General features: G+C 38.8%; 1 protein-coding gene across 2 annotated transcripts; it reads right to left on the bottom strand.

The window, feature by feature from the left end:
- Positions 1-770: 770 nt before the first annotated feature.
- On the bottom strand, positions 771-21,564 carry LOC134741592 (uncharacterized). 2 transcript variants are annotated; one of them, XM_063674430.1, is made up of 8 exons: positions 21,424-21,564; positions 18,864-18,998; positions 10,911-11,090; positions 7,967-8,226; positions 3,618-6,234; positions 3,321-3,527; positions 2,925-3,049; positions 771-1,959 (listed from the first exon to the last, which is right to left on the bottom strand). In XM_063674430.1, the coding sequence occupies exons 1-8, from the start codon at positions 21,527-21,529 to the stop codon at positions 1,153-1,155; spliced, it is 4,437 nt and encodes a 1,478-aa protein (XP_063530500.1). In that variant the 5' UTR covers positions 21,530-21,564; the 3' UTR covers positions 771-1,152. The 2 variants fall into 2 exon arrangements, with proteins under 2 accessions (XP_063530500.1, XP_063530501.1); XM_063674431.1 differs by lacking the exon at positions 10,911-11,090 and having other exon boundaries at positions 21,424-21,561.

Here is a 21,564-nt window from a genome sequence, read left to right on the forward strand (position 1 = left end):
GTTGACTCCAAAATGGTGGTTAAACACGCTTTGAGATTAATTCTCCATTCACTGCACACTACCACATTAGATTACTGTATAATAAAGCTATCGATATTACACATTAAACAATATTTATGAGCAAAAAACAAAGGAATTAATCACGAGGCTACTATCAAGATGGCGTTTGCACCGGAAGTCCCGGCGCCTCTGTTGATGGTGGTCCAAAAGATTAAAGAACAGCTGTCAGTCATTGAAGTGACAAGTGACATTTGACATTTCGAACTATGGAAAAGACCACCATCTACACTAGCGCCCCTAGCGGCGAATTCATACGCGTTAGCCCTCATTTGTTACGAATAAATATGGCATTGATGCATCAAGACGGTTTGTTTACAGAGGGTATAGAAAGGGCCTGCCGCGAAACCCGAAAATCGATATTTCGTTATCTGCCACTCTATAGCTTGAATATGTGAGAGTACTATAATTGAGGACATATTGAGGTAGATAATGAAATTTCGATTTTCGTGCTCCGCGGTAGGCCCTCTGTTTGTGCTAGTGGCGCCCCCTACGCGAGTTTTGCGTAATATTCCCCATATCATGAAATGTCTATTTTGGTAACGGAAAGTTTCAATCTCCATACAAAAATATGAGAAGTTTTCGAAATGTTTCAATGTATATTTTGTCAATTTTGGAAACTTTCCAACGGCACGTCAATACCTATTAATGCTGGTTTTGCCAAAAATTTCAATGCTCAGTTGTAGGTTGTAGTAAGGAAATAAAACAGTGAAAATTATTAAAAACTTTATTATAAATAAATCTGAGATTTTCCAATAAATTTATAATTTTAGTAAGTAACAATTGGTGAGTATAAATTAAAGACATTAAATTGTGTTTAAAGGTACTGGTAAATAATAGACGTATATTTTCTATCTCAATATTGAGAAATTTGATAAAATTACATGTATTTATTTTACAATTAAGGGATGTTATAAGTAAATTCTTAGTTTTAACTGTTGGGAGCACTTTTACGAAGCAAACGAATATAAAGTTAATTTATAAATGTTGAACTTAAATAATTCAGTAGCGGTTTCCTTTTAAGGTTGAATCGGTTTTCCATATAAAGGAAATAGGTAGGAAGCTATATAGGTATCAATTTAGTAGTATCTAGCTTTACTTAGCGCCGACGTCACGCGATGTGACTGCAGTCGCAGTGCGTGTGACTGTGGTCGTTGCTTTTGCCGTTTTCGCAGCCGCACCCACTTTTCTAACGGTTGTGGTTGTAGTGGTCTTGGCGATGCCCCCGTTTGCGAGCTGCTTCACCTCAGTACCCTGTCGTACCTCCTCGGTAGATGTTTGAGTTTTCTCATGGGCGCTCTCGTTCTTCACATTCTTTTGCATGCTCTGTTCGAAGCCATCTCTCTTAATCACCGCCTCGCTTGTCTCCTGCGAGCAGGATGCTCCGCGCTCTCCGCTGGCGTCAGTTCTCCGCACGCCATTTACTACTGGCACGACGTCACTATTCTGGTAATGCTCCAAAAATCCAGATCCATCCGATTTGTCAATAGTGTAAGAGTTTCGACGAATAGGTTTTTCCGGCACCCATACAATTTCCTGCGTCAGGGTTTCTACAACGGGCTCTTGAGTAACTGTAGAACTGATGTCACTTTCTGTTCGGATCTGAGTTACTGGGGTTCGTGTTCGTTGAATGTACGTATTAACTTCGTGCGATTCGTTTATGTTTTGAGACGAATTGACATCCGACTCGTTTTGTATAAAATTCCTTATTTTTTGTACGTCGTTATTTTCGCTGACAACATTATTCTGGAAAGTTGTAGTTTTCACTTCAACAGTTCTAGAAGTTTGTTGTAGATTCTGTGTGTCGCTTGTATCACGAATTGTCTGTATTGGTTTTAATTGTCCCAGTAATGGGGAATGTTTTATTCCGAAGGTTATTTGTGGCGTTCTGTTCAACTGCACCTAAAAAATAAGTTAATTTCAATTAATTTAGGCAGTAAGTACATAGTCAGGACATATTTTGCTAGGTAAAATTGATAACCACATGGAAATCATGGAATTATGTATATGTGGTTTTACATTTTAGTAAGTTGATGTAGATATTCATATCATATTATATACTATCATATCATATACTATCATTGCACGTGATGAAAGTGTTCGTGATGTGATTGTTTGTGTTGTTGTCTATAAGGTATGGGTATGTAATATGGGCCTTGTAACCTAAATAAAATTATAAAATAAATAAATAAATTTCATAAAAATTCGTACGTTGGCTACATAAATTATATTATAACGTTTTTATTTTATACATGATTAATCTTTGGAAGGTTGGTTAAGACCTTAAATAACTGTTGCAGTGCTACCTAACTGGCAATTCCCAATTTACTGGTGGTATATTTTTGATCTCAATGATATGCCCCTGGGTATTTATATTTTCCCCGCAAAATAATCTTTGATTGTCTAAGATGTATAGTCTAAATCTAATTAAAATAAAAAACCGGCAAAGTGCGAGTCGGACTCGCGCACCGAGGGTTCCGTACTTTTTAGTATTTGTTGTTGTAGCGGCAACAGAAATACATCATCTGTGAAAATTTCTCTATCACAGTTCATGAGATACAGGTGACAGACAGACAGACGGACAGCGTAGTAATAGGGTCCCGTTTCTACCCTTTGGGTACGGAACACTACAAATCATATCCTGGAACTTGACAGCTGAAGGAGGTCGCGCCACATAATTTATGGTATTATGGTAACTGAATTTTCAAACGTCAACTTTTGACTACGAGCAACTACCATGCAGTTACCGCATCTATCTACATTTGCTGTCAAATTAGAAAAACGAATTTTGCGTAAGACTATTTCACACCCTATAAAATCAATGGCTGATTGGCTTGTCGTAAATAATTATTCTGAATGATTCGTACCTTTTCCGGTGAATATGTGCCAGGCGCGGGCACACGGACTCTGTCATCGACCGGAACCTTGTGCCGGCCTGATATCGTGTACACGGGAGCGTCTAATACAGACGGTATCCGGTAACTGTTGGGTGCTGAAAATACCAAAAGATCACAAATAAAATCGACATTTAACCATACATAATAGTATTTCGTACATGATAGGTTTCCATGCCACCACCCAGGCCCAAATGGAATCTCCAACCGCGGCGGCAGATTGTCAGAATTTCAGTTCGATACGCAACGCAATGACTTCCAATCACTTCCAAAGCAACGATTTCCGTTTAGTGGCGTGTCCGTTCTGTGCTTCTACACCTAACTTTAACATGAAGTTTAAAATACAATTCATAGATTTAGAATGCCTACCGGGAGATTCAGCGAACTTGGACGTTTGAATCTTAACTCCAAAGGTGTATTGGGGCGAGTAGGTCAGGACAAATTTGGTCGCTTTCTCCGGGCTATAAGCGCCGGGAGCAGGGACCTTCAAGCGCTCATCTATTGGCTCCTTGTGCCTGCCTGATATGGTGTACAGCGGCGTTTTCACCGGAGTCGGGATTGTGTACACATTCGGAGCTGTAATAATATTTATAAACTTTAATATTTTGAATATATGTAATATTAGAAAATCGTAAAGAACTTAAATCAAATAAAAATTATGCCTACCTGGCGTGTCAGGAATTTTCAAAGCGTCCGTTTTAATCCTAAAGGTGTACTGAGGAGCGCTAGGTTTCATCAAATTAGTAGCCTTATCTGGGTTATACGCATTGGGAGCGGGAACATTGTCGGTCTTATGCGGATTGGTCTTAATGCGGAAAGAATACCTTGGCGCATTGTCTAGTAAAACCTTGTCAGCTTTCTCAGGATTGTATGCAGCAGGACCAGGAGTGTCCACAATTTTTCCATTCTCGACTTTAGGTCTAAAGGTGTAAGATGGTGATGTTTCGTGCAATATTTTATCAGCCTTGTCTGGATTATAGGCATTTGGAGCAGGAACGTCATCATGTTTTTCTGCAGGTCCTTTAGTACCAAATGAATACCTTGGCACACCGTCCAACATGTAGTGATATTTGCTCGGATCGTAGGCATTAGGCGCCGGACCATTTTCTGGTATATGAAGGGGTTGCTTGTCTCTAAAGGTGTATGAGGGTGAGCTTTCAAATACTAAGTTGTTGCCTTTATCGGGGTGGTACAAATTAGGCGACGGAGTATTGTCTGGTAAATGAAGGGGTTGCTTGTCTCTAAAGGTGTATGAGGGTGAGCTTTCAAATACTAAGTTGTTGCCTTTATCGGGGTGGTAAAAATTACAGGCTGGGTTGTTGTCAATTTTCCCTGGTTTACCTTTCGGAGCCATCGTATATTTAGGCGTTTCATTTAAGATTTTAGGGTCGTACGCGTTCGGAGCGGGTACATTTGAAGTCTTTGTATCGTGACCTTTGCCGGACATTGTAAACTTTGGAGAGTTATATGGCAAGTTAGGGTCGTATGCGTTAGGACCAGGTGTGTTTGAAATTTTTCCATCCGGACCCTTGCCGGATATTGTATACTTTGGAGAATTACTCGGTAAATGTGGATCATAATTATTGGGAGCAGGTGTATCCGAAACTTTTCCGTCCGGGCCCTTACCGGATATAGTATACATTGGAGAATTACTTGGTAAATGTGGGTTGTAGTTATTTGGGCCTGGCGTATCTGACACTTTTCCGTCCGGGCCCTTACCGGATATAGTATACATTGGAGAATTACTTGGTAAATGTGGGTTGTAGTTATTTGGGCCTGGCGTATCTGACACTTTTCCGTCCGGGCCCTTACCGGATATAGTATACATTGGAGAATTACTTGGTAAATGTGGGTTGTAGTTATTTGGACCTGGCGTATCTGACACTTTTCCGTCCGGGCCCTTACCGGATATAGTATACATCGGTGAATTACTTGGTAAATGTGGGTTGTAGCAATTCGGACCAGGCGTGTCTGATGGCTTCCCGTCTAATCCCTTTCCAGTCAAACTGAACTTAGGAGTATTAGGAAATAAATGAGGATCATATGAATTAGGAGCAGGACCATCAAACGGTTTTTCTGGATGCCCTTTACCTGCCATTGTATGTTTTGGAGTTCCGTCGGGTAGGTGAGGGTTATATGCATTAGGACCAGGTGTCTCGGGATATTTGCCATCATGACCCTTGCCATATAAGCTGTACTTAGGTGTACCATCCAATAAATGCGGATCATATACATTGGGTCCCGGTGTGTCACTGGGTCGGTCCATAACAGGCTTCGGCCTGAATGAATAAGCAGGCGAAGAGTCGTGGAGAAGCTTATCTGCTTTATCGGGGTTGTACGTATTTGGCGCCGGTATATTATCATGTTTTGGAGAGGCACCTTTCCCTGCAATAGTATACTTTGGAGATACATCCAACATGTGCATTGATTTTTCAGGAGCATAAGCATTTGGAGCAGGAACATCGTCGGTTATTCGCACCTGGTCTTTCGCTCTGAATGTAAATGCAGGAGATGAGTCATGAAGCAATTTATCTGCTTTATCCGGACAGTAAGCTGTTGGGCCTGGAGTATTTTCGATTTTGCTTTCTGGGCCTTTCCCACTTATGGTATATTTAGGAGTTCCATTTAACATCTGCATCGACTTCTCTGGGGCATAAACATTAGGAGCGGGAGATTCACTGCGGATAACCGTTTCTTCTTTTATCCTAAAAGAATAAGCAGGTGAGCTCTCATGTAACACTTTATCGGCTTTTTCTGGAGTGTAGGAGTTAGGAGCAGGCGTCTCAGGAAGTTTTGAATTAGGCCCTTTTCCAGATATGGTGTATTTAGGGCCTCCATTCAGCATATGCATAGAATTTTCTGGGGCATAAACATTAGGTGCTGGTGTTTGTTCAACTTTATCCACAACGTCTTTAGAACGCATAGTGTAAGAAGGAGAACTTTCGTGCATGATTCTATCAGCTTTTTGAGGGTTATATGTATTGGGGGCTGGGGTTGAATCGTGCTTTTCTGAAACACCTTTTCCTGCTAATGTATATTTTGGTCCACTCTTGAGTGAATTGAGAGCTTTTTCAGGAGAATATACATTAGGCGCCGGCGCGTCACTTGAGATAGTGACCTCAGTTTTGGACCTAAAGGAGAAGGCAGGTGATTTTGCTCGTAACAATCTGTCGGCTTTATCTGGCGAGTACGCATTAGGAGCAGGAATTTGATCACCGTTTTTAATCTTACATCTGCTCGAAAAGGTATGCTTATATGTTTTTGATTGTTGCTGTGTAGAATCCTGAAACCATAAATATAGTAACTGAAACATGATATATAGGTGCTATTGATACAGTTACAGTACTCTATACTTTCGATTTATTTATATACAAAATAAATTGCTGCTTCAGGTTGTATGCTATGCTATAGATACTATTGTGGTGTGTGTACTATTTGTAGTAACTAAAACAAAAGGAGTCAATGTTACATAATACGAAACAACTGTACCTTTAATAATGTTCAGAGCATCATCATTGATTCAGCCTTGTAAGTAAATAATTCTTCCATGACTGTATCATACTTAAATTTACTTTAATTGTTCTTGATAAATTAATGCTAAAGTAAACATTGACTAAATAGTACATATCAGTTTCAGCAAAGATAATTTTTAAAAATAAATTAAACACCAATTCCAAAATCAAGTATCAAAGAAAGCAAACGCTAACTTATCTTAAACATTCACAAATGAGATTAATGAAATGATGAAGTCAAGCCAGTTACGGACAGAGTTAAATGACGGAGATCTCTTCAGGAGCGGGGTAGTAGGCTGCCTGGCCCATGTACTGCGAGTGCCGAATGCCGAACGTGTGCGCCGGGGCCCAGGGAAGATTCACGCACACCTGTACCCAGCCCAGTGATAGATGGTTAGTGACGAAGCTTCATGTCTAATCTAAACTACATTCTCGCAGAGCAATCGAAAATAAATGTTTTTTTTATCAAAAATGCCTGCAAACGATAACAGGACGTTGAAATAAAGGAAAAGTGGAAAATTCACTGTCTCGGGCGAGATTTGAACTCGCGACCCCAGAATGCCAGCCCGGCGCTCTACCAACGCTACCGAAATTTTTAAATTTTTCCGTTATTTCTTAGAAATTTAATTCTTGCAAATCAAAACAGTTGATTTATTTTTAAGTCATTCTGAACGGTATGTTTTCAAGGCTAATATTGCTCTGAAGAACGCAGTTTAAAACACAGTTTTTATTACTCAAGCAAAACAGGTAGGTATGTTACTTTTGTTAATACGCATATGAAAGTTGTTTTTTATCCATGCAAAATTATAACAGTTTAAGTTATGTCAGAAAGAGTTGCATATTACAATATCATAAACCTCTCTTAACACGCTAGTAATGTCAACAGGACGTCATTGTTCAGGCATTGTAATCTTTTTAATATGAGGGTATGCCGTTTCGGAGCAAATTCGGAGGTAGATTCAACACCTCTGACTGTCAATCACTTCGGCTCGGGCGCGGCCTGCAACGCATGTTCCTCTGTGAATTAATATTTCAAAAATTCGGTATTTCGGTGGTGTTTGCGAACAATCAGTTTACAAGGCGTGTGTGACGACCTCTCAAGGCCCTGTAAGTGCTAGCTGAAGAAGGACCAGGATCCCCTAAATCATCATCGTGTGCTCAAAGGTTAGTGGCTATCCCATATTGGTTGATTGCAATGCCTGTCCAAAGTTTAATATGCTAGGGAACCTAGGACCAGCTGAGTTATCGAAGGGTTCATAAATACGTGAACAGTCATTCGTCATATTTTTTCTATTTAGAATAAAAGTACTTGACTCCCTTCTCACATATTTCGTTTAGTTATCTTATCAGACCATCACCGTGTGATTGGAGATAGGTAGAAGAGAACAATTTGAAACAGAAACGTGTTATAACAGATAGTAGGCATATTTCGTGACTTATATCGCTGTTAATACAGTTAGTGAACACTACCAATGACATGATTTTGATCAGTGAATCAATTACCTTCTCAGGACAATAGACACCAGGGCCGGGTATGCCCTCAGACGGATGCCTGAGCTCTCGTCGAGGAGCCATGGTGTAAGCAGGCGGTCGCTTGGTGAGCACGTTTACTGCCTTGTCCGTGGTGTAGGTGCCCGGGCCAGGCATGGGCGTCTTGGACTCGATGTTCTTCGGGCGGCCACAGATGCTGAACGCTGGCGCTGCTTGCTTGCTGCCTTCTTTCGCCTCGCCGAGGACGGGCGGCATTGAGTAGATGTTTGGTGCTGGAATTTGAAAGAGGAATTGGTTTTTTATACAAATTAAGGGATGTTTATTTATGTATCCGATGATTTAAAGAAAATTAGGGATGTGCAGTCAGCATAATTATTAGCTTAGCAATACAAACATAAATGCAAGAGTGCTGAGCTAATAGTATTGCTGAGTGTATATTTATTTGCATCAATCAAATTACAACCGAGTGATTTATTAATTAAGAATGCAGTACCTTTCCATCACAGGTACTTAGTCACTTCAATGTATCCAACACTGGCTTCGTTACTCTACTACTTTAATTTGGGTAAGTGTATATATTTGTTTATATTTTTATGTGTTAAATACTGCGCGAATATCGTAATTATTTTTGTAGTATAATTTATAAAACAACTAACGAACATTGAAGTAATACTTCCTACATACCATAGAGTAACTGATACTAGAGCGGTACTGTCATAGTAAATTTTGTAACCCCAGTAAATTCACTGCCATCTGTCGACACACTTTAAAACTAAAAATGAAGATTTATAAAAATACGATAGAATGTATTTAAATATAGATAAATGATTTTTTTTGTTTGCATTAATTATTTTTGTGATTTTGACCCATGTTCTTTCACTGATATGCGTTAAAATTGTTAAATAACATACGAAACCGTCAACGCCATCTATACGACTGTAGGCCAAAACTAGTAGCGCCCTCTGAACGAGAATCAAATTTTCTTGATTTTCGAGGCACGTTTTTTCCTTAGACTGTGTCCATCTATTACGGAGTTATATCTATCTTTGCTACATACATACTTACAAACAATGTCAAGATGGAAGGAATATGAACACACATTTTAAAGCATGAACGCCAAACAAGGCAATTACGTCAACAGCTAATTTTCACCTTTCGCTCAGTCTACACATATCATATCATTCATATCACGTCAAAATAAAGGCACGCAACGATGTGCACGAAGGGCTCATTAAATCTAATAACTATAATATGGATGTAAAGGTTCCATCCATTCCATCAGGTTTTCTTTTTACTAATATCCAAGAACAAAATAATTAGTAAGGTCAATTTGAAGAAGACCGGCGTAAAATGTATTGCTGAGACCATAAAAGGACAAAAACTCTCGTATTTCCTTTCTGACTGTGTCTGAGTGACGTCATTCAGAAAGGAAAAGCTTTATTCCTTCTGCTCTACCGACCTTCTGTAAGTTGAATAAGTGTACAAAAGCAATAGCAATAAGCGACGATAGAACTTGTAAAGCAAACGGTATTCCCATAAAGATGTACCGAGGGACCACATTGACCTTAGCTAATACCTAGAGTATTCCTCCGGATTGTCGCTTAGACGCTTACATAACGCTACCTACTTATTCTTACTGAATATTTAGGAAGCCCATTATGGGTTTATCTTATCTAATTATTGTGGAGGTAATAAATGTTACATAAGTTAAAATAAACGCGATTTGATGGAATACTCCTCATGTGCTTAAATTGAATAAAAAATAAATACAACTTCACTCAAGCTACTACTCAATATTAAATTGAATTCCTCCTGTTTAACTGAGCATAAAGGTTGTATATGATTATGGATGAACTGTTTCAATACGTGTGACTACCTAGTAAAACCATCCACAATTATACTACTTAAATCTTTTAAATTCATCTGAAAGCGTATTTGTCTGTACGTAAAAGCTCCTCTCAGTAAGTATGGTATTCTCACATAATATTACACATTCCAAGCAAACGATTTAGCATAGGGGTTTCCAAACATTTTTGTTCGTAACCCGGTTTCCGATGAAAAAAATCACGCATACTTTTAAATTGTGTAGTGGTAGATAGCACAAAAAAATATGAGTTTTTTCAATCTCTACCTAGGAGGATATAACCAATCGGAGTAGCCATTAACAGGCTTTCCCCTCTGTCGAAAATAGTCGGTCAATGGTCATACACAATGTATGCACTGACGTTTATCTGACATGGCTGTTTTGACGTTACGTATACATTTGACGTTCCCCTCCCCCGTAAAAATTGGCAGACTTTTTTGTACAGCAAATTACAGACAAGGCGTCTCCGTTTGGTTATATCCTCCTAGATCTCTACTGATTAAACTGCTGCCGTCTTGCTACGTCTCGCACTATTTAGTTGACAACTATCATTTAATATGTTCGCACGAACCGAAGTCATACTCATTTGTTTAAGATATATTGCTATACGAGCTGATAAGCACCTACAAAAAGTTTGGTTATGTATACATGTATTGTTTATATCGTGGCCTGATCATAGATTTTGATCACTTCATAAAATGCCATTTTAGAATTGATCGCTTCATGATAGGTTAGGTTAGACTTTTTCATAATGTGGCCAACCGATAAATTCATGAAATGATTACCACATCATGAAATGATCAATTCCAAGATCTAGCTACTACGAACTTATACATATAAAAAGTTTATCTGAAAGCGTTCTAATGCATCAGATTTGAAATTATAAAATGTACTTACACTCTACATTACAAATAACTACACTACAAAACAAAAATAGTCAGCACGGCGGTGATCGTCTTCACATCTTACGTTTCTGAACGTATTCAAAGCAATCTAAGAAACAGCAACTGTGAAACATGTGAAACTACAAAACAATAATCGAGCTAATTAGTGTTCAAATGTGTTATCAAACTCCAAAATCTTTCGATAGACCTGGCGTCCTAGACTGTGCTTGCGGCATGCTCACACGCAAACCAATGGAGAAGGCCGGTGCGTGGTCGAGCACGGCGCGCGCGGCCCGCTGTGGCTCGTAGTCGCACGGCGCCGGCGTCGGCGGCACGCGCGGCGGCGGCCAGCGCCCGTGCAGCGACGCCGCCGGACCCACCGACCGACCTGACGTCCACTCCAGTACAAACACCGAACTTTACGTACAACTGACGGCTGTTGTATTATTAGAAGAGTGGGAATGTGTAATCTTTGCTTAAAAAGTATTGGAGCAATTATCTTCATACGCGTTATCTCGCACTTAAGCTAAAGTAGATGTACAAAAATGCAAGTGCGATAATCATCGACATTAGAAACAAAATTTAATTAAACGTGTGCTTGACTGCTTGCTTTATACAGATCTTATTTAACTTACACCATTGTTTAGGTACAATAGAACTAGTAGAAACAAATAATCCATCATATTTTTTCTGATAATTTATACATTCGCATAATTATTTTTGATTTTTAAATTGCTAGCCGTTTTTTTTATTACGTCACTGTGGGACGTAAGTACCTTTATATATATGGTCGTCATGATGATACAATCATTGTTTATATGATATAAAGTCTAATTTCACGAATTTTCAAATGAGTGCATGCAAAAACTAGCAGTATAATAGATTGTTTGCCGCTACTGTATGTCCGAATTGCTATGCGTATCTATATCCGATTGTTATATAAGAAATTTAAAAATAATGTCCTAACGAACACCGAGACTATGTGAAAGAATTCGTTGCCTTAGAGCCATGCACTTGCACCATCAAGGGTTAGCCACTAACTCGGAGTTAACCGTTAACACAGGTTTAAACTGTACTGGTAACTCCGGGTTTAACCGGTTAACCCCAACCCCAAGTTAGTGGCTAACCCTGGATGGCGCAAGTGACCCTTAGTGAGATTCCGGAATCATGCGCACCCACGCGGCGTAGGCAGTTTGTTGATCAATTAATTGTCAATCAATTGCTCCTAACAACAATATACTCGACGTCTGTCGTCTGTTCATGTTTAATGTGTTTAACTACACCAACACTAAAATAACAAAATAACTTTATGTGGCTTTCTAACTAGCACGTTGGTAAGAAAAGTTAAAACAATGCCTATACCTCTATAGCTAAGCTGAATAACATAAAAATCATTTTTGACAAAATCTATTTATTTATACTAACTCTATATTTACGCGATATTCAACAAAAACACGTAACCAATTCTAAGCAATATGTTTAAAAAACAAGTATACAAATCCAAATCCAGGATACAACCTGCGATGTTAGATTAGCATTAGCAAAACAGATGTTCAAGTCGTATCAAAGCAAGCAATTTGTCAACAGAAGCAGTACCTACACCTAACACTCACGCGAATAATCTCCCCCTCTGTGTAATCCGGTTAAACACGACACTGGTGCAGACTGAGAGCACGGCTTGTTATTGAGGCGCGACCAACTGAGACCGCATCGCAAATTCCGAATGAATCGAATCCAGCTAAGGCTGTATCCGCGCCTACGCAGCCTCTGACTCAGCGCCGATCACCTTCGTTCATACGGACTTATTTGGCGACATCGTTCCAATGTTATGATCACGCGAAAGCGACCTTTTAATCTCCAAGAATAGTCAATAATATTATAATGATCATTGCCTTCGAAGCGGCCTCAATTTCTTTCTGAAAGTGGCGACAACCTGCGACACCTACATAGGTATCACAGGTTATGGTTGTGCTTGACTTGTAAAGTAAAACGGGATATAACCACTTTTGTCAACGATGGACGCTTGCGCCATCTGCTGCAGTGAGATTCTTTACACATTTTAAATGCATGCAATGTTAAATACAATTGATTCGGTTTATAAAATAGCGGTTAACCGATGCCATATATGACACGGTTAAATTTGAATAATAACACAGGTGCCTATTTAATAGGATTTTGTAAACTCAGTTACCATGAATAATGAATTACCTACAAGCGTATGAAATAAAACATAAAACAGCATGTTTATGTTCTATTCAACGCAAATAGAGATATCAATTGAAACCAAACCTGAATATTGACTCAATGAATACTCGTAGGTACCAATTGTCGAGCCCACGCGAGTTATTAGGATTACCAACCTAGGTGCTTCTAGGAATAATAAATGATTGTCATTTGAAACTCGAAGGTCTATTATTATTCACCTAATAAAGGTTTAAGTAACTTTTAAAATGAGTAATATTATCAAACCGCAGTGAAATATTTTGTCATCATTATTTGACACAGCTGTGTCGCGATGTGATCATCGGTCGTTACAAAAGGGAATTTTTAAACACTCGATTTGTTTACAAACTTCGCACATTTTACATTATGTTTCGGCTTAGATGTCACAATTATAAACACATATTTAATTATAAACGTCTTACGTTGCGTTAAAATCAACCATAAAATAAAAATAGGTAATACACTTTTCGCATGTAAACCATAATCATCTCAATAACTGCGGAAATGCCGGCGGCGCCACGGCATAACATAACGCCGACGGGGCGCAAGGTCGTTACCTAAATTAATTCAAAGGGACGAACGTAAACACTGCAGAAGATGTCGTTTATGCTAATAACACTGCAGTCGTGACCTACATTGGCGGGTTGGATGTGTGTCGCAGAATGAATCACAAATTAATGCGAAATTCATAAATAAACTTGTCAAATTATTTACGAATATGTTAGTAAATAGGCCATATATACGGTATGTCTCAGACCATGGGGCTTTAAATTCGGGGCTCGATTCTACTCGCTAAACTGAGCTACTTTTACTGTGGGACCAACCCTAATATCGCGAAATTATTTTTAGTTTTTCCATAGAAAACGTCGACATCTGATCAGCCAAAATGTATGAAAAAGCCAATTTTTTTTCGCGATTTTGGGGTTGGTCCCCTAATAAAAGTAGCTCAGTTTAGCGAGTAAAATCGAGCCCTGAATTTAAAGCCCCATGGCCAGAATCATCCTGTATTTTGTGTGTAATCATGACAAAATACTTGTATAACGTGATATATGGCAGATTAATTATTTTTAAAGCATTTGTGACGTTTTCAACCAAAAGGTACCACATTTTCGCTTGTCGATAAGGTTGATTTCTAATTGAAGCTATATGGAAATAGCGCCTTACTGACAAGCGACAATAAGTACCCTTTTGGTTGAAAATGGCACATTTAGTTGGGCAGATACAGTAAGCAGAAGTTGCTAAGCGGGCGAGGTTGTATTAAAAATAAATGGAACACAATTTTCATTATTAAGAAAATTAATATCAGGTCGTTTTGAAGAATTCATCCTCTTGCAAAGTTACGTAAACGCCGTCCAAAAAAATCCTATAGTTATTATACAATCGTTCTGGTCAACTTTACTGTCCCACACAAAGTTCGGCTTTGCAAGCCATATCAGAGCTCACGTTCGAAATTAGCCAGGTTCGCCGTTACATAATGTTAAAATTAAGTTGTTGGACAAAACATCAGTTACTTTATGATGATACATTGCTATTTCTGTAGCGTGACAATATTAAGTTCAAACAATGTATAGGTAGTATGTTGTTACAATGACGTGCATTGTGGGATTGCATACTTATCGAAACACAATATGTTACTTCTACATAGAAAGTGAGAAACTGCATACCCGAATTTAAACTAACTTAGCGGTTTCACTTACGTATTTTTAGTCACTCGCGCGACATGTTTCGGAGAGCCTAGGTCTCCATTTTCAAGCACTAACAGTGCCTGAGTGAGTAGCGGTCACGACGGGCGGGCGTCACGTACTGTTATTGCTTGAAAATGGAGACCTAGGCTCTCCGAAACATGTCGCGCGAGTGACTAAAAATACGTAAGTGAAACCGTAAGTTAAACTGCATACCTAAAAATCAATGTTATTTTATTAGGAATATTTGGAACAAGATCTCCAAACATTTTCGAGCTGAAGAACCGAACACTGAGTGCCGCACCGTCCGTTTGAAATAAGAGCCATGCCGTCCGTTGGCTCGTTGGGTGGATGACGTTCGTAAAATCACGGGGCACTTTTGGATGAGACTAGCCCAGGACCGGGATAAGTGGCGTACACGAAGAAAGGCCTATGCTCAACAGTGGGCGACTAAAGGCTAGAACGATGGTAATGCGTAATGACTAATATTAATAATGCAAGGTCGAAGCTATGGTACAAGAATCAAATGCACTTAACATGTCGGTAACGGTAACGCTGTAAGATGATTGCTCAATATATCAACAGCCGTCAGTTTGGAATTCGTTCACACCTCAGTAGTTCGTTGACAATCCCGACGGGTGTGGCTACCGTGGCTACCGCTGCTCACAGTTGTGTCATACTCTAGCTAGCGAGTCGTGACTGATGTCACGAGCGATTCTTTCTTAAGTGATTGACTTCGTAGCGCCACTTGCACCATCCCACTAACCCAGGGTTAACCGGTTAAACCTGGAGTTACCATGGTTACCAGTACAATTTGACACTGAGTAAACGGTTTAACCGGTTAACCCCAGGTTAGTGGGATGGTATAAGTGGCGCATAGCCTAGTAAAGTCCAATTAGATTCATAGAAAACGTTGTCTAGATTCGTGTCGTTTTTGATATTCATGATAACGTCTACAGGGGCCCAGCCAAAATGACAATCGTTCGCAGAGAAACGAAACGCTATCTGTCTCTATCGCACTAATATAGAAGAGAGATAGAGAGACAACAGAGTTTCGTTTCGTTTTCTGCAAACGGTTTTCATCTTGGCTATAGTCTTTTTCAATCTAGAAAGGTACATAGGCTGACACATGTTTTGACACATGTCAAAAAGCAATAATAGGGTTGTGACAATGCAAATTAGAAAAGATTTTTTTACGATTCTCGATTAAATCTGCTAAGGCCATGTAGTCGACTCTATTGGTGATTATTTGTATTTTTAAGTAGGTACCTAAACATACCTTCACAATGAGGGCTACCGCGTTTAATTTCGCCGCTAGGGGCGCTCTGCCGTGTCAGACGTATCTCTGCTATCTCAAAAAACACAGTTTTGAGTAAATCGACTTTAAAGTTTTTGGTGAGCGTGAAAACTAATAAACTCATATATTTCGTGAGTTTATTGAGTTAAGTCATTTTTAATATGTGTTTTGTGTTTCAATAGACGTGAAGAATAATATTTCTTTACTTTTTTTTTGTAAAAGTACATAGTTTTTGAAATAAACGCATAAACATAGTTTGGCGTAACCACTGTTTCATACATTTGGTGGTTGCGCGTAACTATGTTAACTTAAAGTTAGATGAGTTCGTTGTATGAGCGCTCATACTATTTCGCGTGGCCACGGCTCGCGGGCTTATTGAGGTTTTCGTTTATCTAAAGTTAGAAGACTACATTGTATCAACTTCTAGTAAAACGTGTAACCAGGGCATGGGGAATATTGAGGTGGTCACGCGTAGTTCTTTTATCTTAAGTTGTAAGAGTTCGTTGTATTAGTGCTCCTAGTAAAACGCGTAACCAGACTACACAAGATAATCCATTTTATAATGTGCTAACTCACATTACATACAAGGAGCCCGATTTCCATCAGTCCTTACATCATTGGTTATAAAGTAGATCAATCGATTGGTGGAAAGAGCCTTATGTTTAATAGCGTATGCTTGTATTGCATGTATGTATGTATATGTGTATGTATGTATGTATGTATGTATGTATGTATGTATGTATGTATGTATGTATGTATGTATGTATGTATGTATGTATGTATGTATGTATGTATGTATGTATGTATGTACGTATGTATGTACGTATGTATGTATGTATGTATGTATGTGTGTGTTTGTTTGTATGTACTTTATCTAATATTTAATCCCAGTAAGTGTAAAAGGCGGAATTAACGGCAGGTCAGTTACTCCAAAAAATTTAACCGCCATAACAAAAAGGTTCTCAGTTTGACCCGTATGTTTGTCCGCGATTATCTCGTGTTTGGCTGAACCGATTTTGATGCGGTTTTCAGAAAAGTGTTTGTTACATTCTGGAGAAGGTTTTAGTATACATAGAGCTGAGCTGATGCTGAACCCTGGCTGTACCTAGTGGAACTCAGGTTTGGTGCAACATAAGCACACGCTGTTTTGGTCATCTAACACGTCTTAATGAGCACTTGGGGGAGCAGTACCCAAGATAAAGCTGATGTTGAACCCTGGCTGTACCTAGTGGAACTCAGGTTTGGTGCAACGTAGTCAAACGCTGTTTTGGTCATCCGACACGCCTTGATGAGCACTTGGGAGAGCAGTACCCAAGATAGAGCTGATGCTGAACCCCGGCTGTACCTAGTGGAACTCAGGTTTGGTGTAACATAGGCACACGCTGTTTTGGTCATCCAACACATCTTAATGAGCACTTGGGAGAGCAGTACCCAAGATAGAGCTGATGCTGAACCCTGGCTGTACCTAGTGGAACTCAGGTTTGGTGCAACGTAGGCAAACGCTGTTTTGGTCATCCGACACACCTTGATGAGTACTTCGGAGAGCAGTACCTAAGATAGAGCTGATGCTGAACCCCGGCTGTACATATTGGAACTCAGGTTTGGTGTAACATATGCAAACGCTGTTTTGGTCATCCAACACGTCCTAATGAGCACTTGGGAGAGCAGTACCCAAGATAAAGCTGATGCTGAACCCTGGCTGTACCTAGTGGAACTCAGGTTTGGTGCAACGTAGGCAAACGCTGTTTTGGTCATCCGACACGCCTTGATGAGCACTTGGGAGAGCAGTACCCAAGATAGAGCTGATACAGAACCCCGGCTGTACCTAGTGGAACTCAGGTTTTGGTTCAGGTTTGGTGTAAATTTATTGTGGGTATTAGAAGATACATAGTAAAAATATTAAGGTCAGTTACTCCAAAAAATATATTCAGAATCAGAATCATTAACTATACGTGTCTATGTATTTGAAAATAACACACTCCGTAAAGTACTTCATAAAGAACTCATTTTAAAGACTAATTTATCATATTTTGAACAAACAACAAAAAAAACACCGGAACGCTAACTTAACCGGGTCAATATTACGTACGTAATCAAATGTAAATGTGACGTTTTCAATCAAAAGGTACCACATTGTCGCTTACCATAAGGACGAAAATTGCTTGTATCTTTATACGAAAAACCTGTCAGAATGTCCTTATGATAAGCGACAATGTGGTACCTTTTGCTTGAAAACGACACAAATAAACAAATACACGTGGCAAGGAGCGACGAGCTGCTCCCTCCGCGCCCCGCCCCCCGCCTCACCGCGAGCCGCCTATCGCCGTACTACCTGCGTGTGGTTACGCGAAACTATGATAACTCGAGATAGTAGATATCTAGTTTGCCGTAAAAAAACTGCGAAGAGTTACGCATAATTATTCTAACTTGTGTTAGAAGAGATACGCATAACTCAATGTCAAAAAATTCGAAAACGTCTATCTTAAAACATGAAATATCTCAGTAACTAAAGACATTTTTTGAAATTTTGTTTAAATATTATGTAAAGGATAGTGTCTAGTTTCATTTTGCACTGGTTAGGCGTATCTCTGCTATCTAAAGATAGCAGAGATACGTCTGACACGGAAGCGCTAGTGTAGATGGAGGTCTTTCAAAATGTCAAATGCATAGAAGTTTTGGGGGTTTCAAGCTATTTTATCGGGAATTTTCACTCCTTATTCATAATTGTGGTAAATCTTTGTCCATCTTTGATTAATCGTGGTAAACAATAGATATAGACTCAATAAATGTGACGTTTCCAATCAAAATGTACCACATTGTCGCTTACCATAAGGACGAAAATTGCTTGTGAGTCATTTGAAGTAATTGAACTTGAGCGAAAAAGTCTTCGAACCATAAGTAGCTCTTGAGCGTCTACGATCTACGATCACGTTATTTATATTATAAATAGATTACGAACCTTTGGCGGTCATGCCTTCTGTGTTGTAAGAGGCCGGGCCGGGGCCTGTCTTGGAGCTGAAACCCGGAGGATCTAACTTGTGGCCAAAGGTGAATGCCGGCGCTCGCGCCTTCCGAGATTCCGGAGGTGGCTTACCTGAAATGCCGTAATATTCGGTAAAGGGCTAAGAATTTAAATTAAGTTACAATTTGAACTCTAAAACATGCTGCAAGAATTCTGTACTAGTGTCGTCGAAATGTATCAGTAGACTTGCAAATGCTTTACCATAAGTGCGGTAAACATAATGCGAAGCGCAATAACAGTAAAATTATTAGCGTAATTTAATAATAATCAGGCAAAGGCAAAAAAACGATAAGACAACTCGAATGCGTTCAATTTAGAATATCACCAAAATATTAGAGGACGATTAATTTGTATCACCTTGATCAGGGTCAATGTTTTTCGCCCACGCGCGTTCCTAATAACACCTATTAGGTCCCAACTACACAACTTAAGAGGCCGTAGTCGATTTTGGAGCAAAAATTTTAAATTGATAGATTTAGTCGTTGAAATTATACACGTTTTGTTACGTAATATCTAAATAACAAGTATTGGTTTCTATTAGCACGTTTTCTCATCTTGCCTTTTAATAATGAGGTCGCGAGCGTGCGTCACCAGTAATATATGAAGAGAAGGGGCAGTTTTTAAAAATTCATCAAAAAATTATGGTGGTATATTATACAAATTGATGTATAAGAATAGTTTCAGCAAATGTTGTAGATTGTTTAAGTATCAAAATTACGTTGAAATTAAGTCGTTTTTGCAGAGAAATTGTCACTTGTTTTGAAGTAATTTCTGGAGAAAATTTAATTCGTTTAACTTTCATTTCCTCGAACTCTAAGTCATATAACAAAAATGTAATCTGATAAAGGTCAAGTACAGAATATGCATAATACAAATTTACCATTTTTAGCAGTCCAAACTTTACGAAATTTATAAATAAGAGCGACAAAATCAGTGCTTTACGCGCGTTTGCCTAAACGTCCTTCAGAAAAAAAATCATTACTAATTTAGTTTCAAAAAAATGATCCGATAAAAGGCAAGATAAGAAGACGTGCTAATAGAAACCAGTACTTGTTATTTCAATTTGGTAACAAAAGGTGTACAATTTCATCGACTAAATCTATCAATTTTACATTTTTGCGACTAAAATCGACACCGGCCTCTTAACCGAGCGAACTAAATACTGATTATATTCCATACGTCATATAAATAAATAAATAAATTGCGGCTGATAAATGAGCGCTGCAATGGTCAGTTTTTTTATCTTTCGGAAGGAAAGACGCGTGAAGTCAAACAACATCGATGTAATGTTGCGATGATGTCACGTTTGCGTTGTTTTCAATATATGTTCGAGTGCGAGGCCAGTGTTTACCGTTTACGATAATCTGGACAGCCTCGGCGCGGCGGGTGATGTCAGCGGCGCGGGCCCGCGGACAATACTGTGCCGAAACTGGCGTATACACAAAAGAGATGAGAGTAAACCTTATGTAGGTACTTGTAGTACTTGTACACAAACGTACTATCTCAATAATTGACAGCGTATGAGGCGAACAAATCATACGACGTTAAATAAAGTACTATGCTTATTTGTCGTAGGTACACTATTAAACATGTTGGTAAATAATATACGGAAGTAAAAAAGATCTGAACAAATTTTATTATACTTAAATGGGAAAATTATTCATATGAATATGCTCGGTTTACCTACCTAAAAAAATTGAGTGCTACTTAAAACACCTTGGCTATGTAAAGTGACTACAGAAAGAACAGAACTGGCATGCCAAAATTACCGTAGGAACGTATGCGAAACTGATTTATGCAATTTATGCATCCAAAAAAGTTTCCGTTACTATTAAAATAAATATAAAATGATTACGCTATTAAATGAAGTAATAAAAAAAAAAATTTAAACGGATGTTGCTCGAGTATATGTACATATTAAATTAGGTTTATTATATTTACATGTTTTGGTTGTAATGTTACAATGATGTAATGATACAAGCGAAAAAAGAAACCTCAATTGTTCCAATTAAAATTCTCAATTGTTATATATTATATATAGTATATATGTATATTATATTTGTATATATGTGATTATATGTTATTTTTATTTTATTTTTGCTGTTGTTTTTGTAGCACCGCCCACAATTTCTCTGCTTAGCCTTAAGGTTGACTGGTAGAGAATGCCTTATGGCATTAAGTCCGCTTTTTGTACTGTAAGGTTTTCTTTTGTGCAATAAAGATTAAATAAATAAATAAATAAATAAACTATGTGCTCAACTAAAACTACGCAAGCTCTACGTAACAACTAACGAAGTGCTACATAAAGAGGATCTATGTATGAAATAAAACTATGAAAACGGATTATATCGCGTATATTGAATTTATAATACATCCCGACGTATTATAAATTCAATATACGCGATATAATCCGTTTTCATAGTTTTATTTCATGAGTAACTATCGCGGTAACCGAAGACAATATTAGGATCTATGTACTTAAAACCATGTAGATTACCAATGAGTGAAGGTAAAGAGACTACAGCGGGGCCGGGACTAGCGGACTCGGCCGCGATGGGGCCGCGGCGCTTAGTGGGGGTCCAGGGGTTCTGGCGCACGCCCATGCCTTCCTCGCACGGCAGCGACTTCCACGTCGACG

Source organism: Cydia strobilella, chromosome 5 (assembly GCF_947568885.1).
Source record: "Cydia strobilella chromosome 5, ilCydStro3.1, whole genome shotgun sequence".
Lineage (NCBI taxonomy): Eukaryota > Metazoa > Arthropoda > Insecta > Lepidoptera > Tortricidae > Cydia > Cydia strobilella.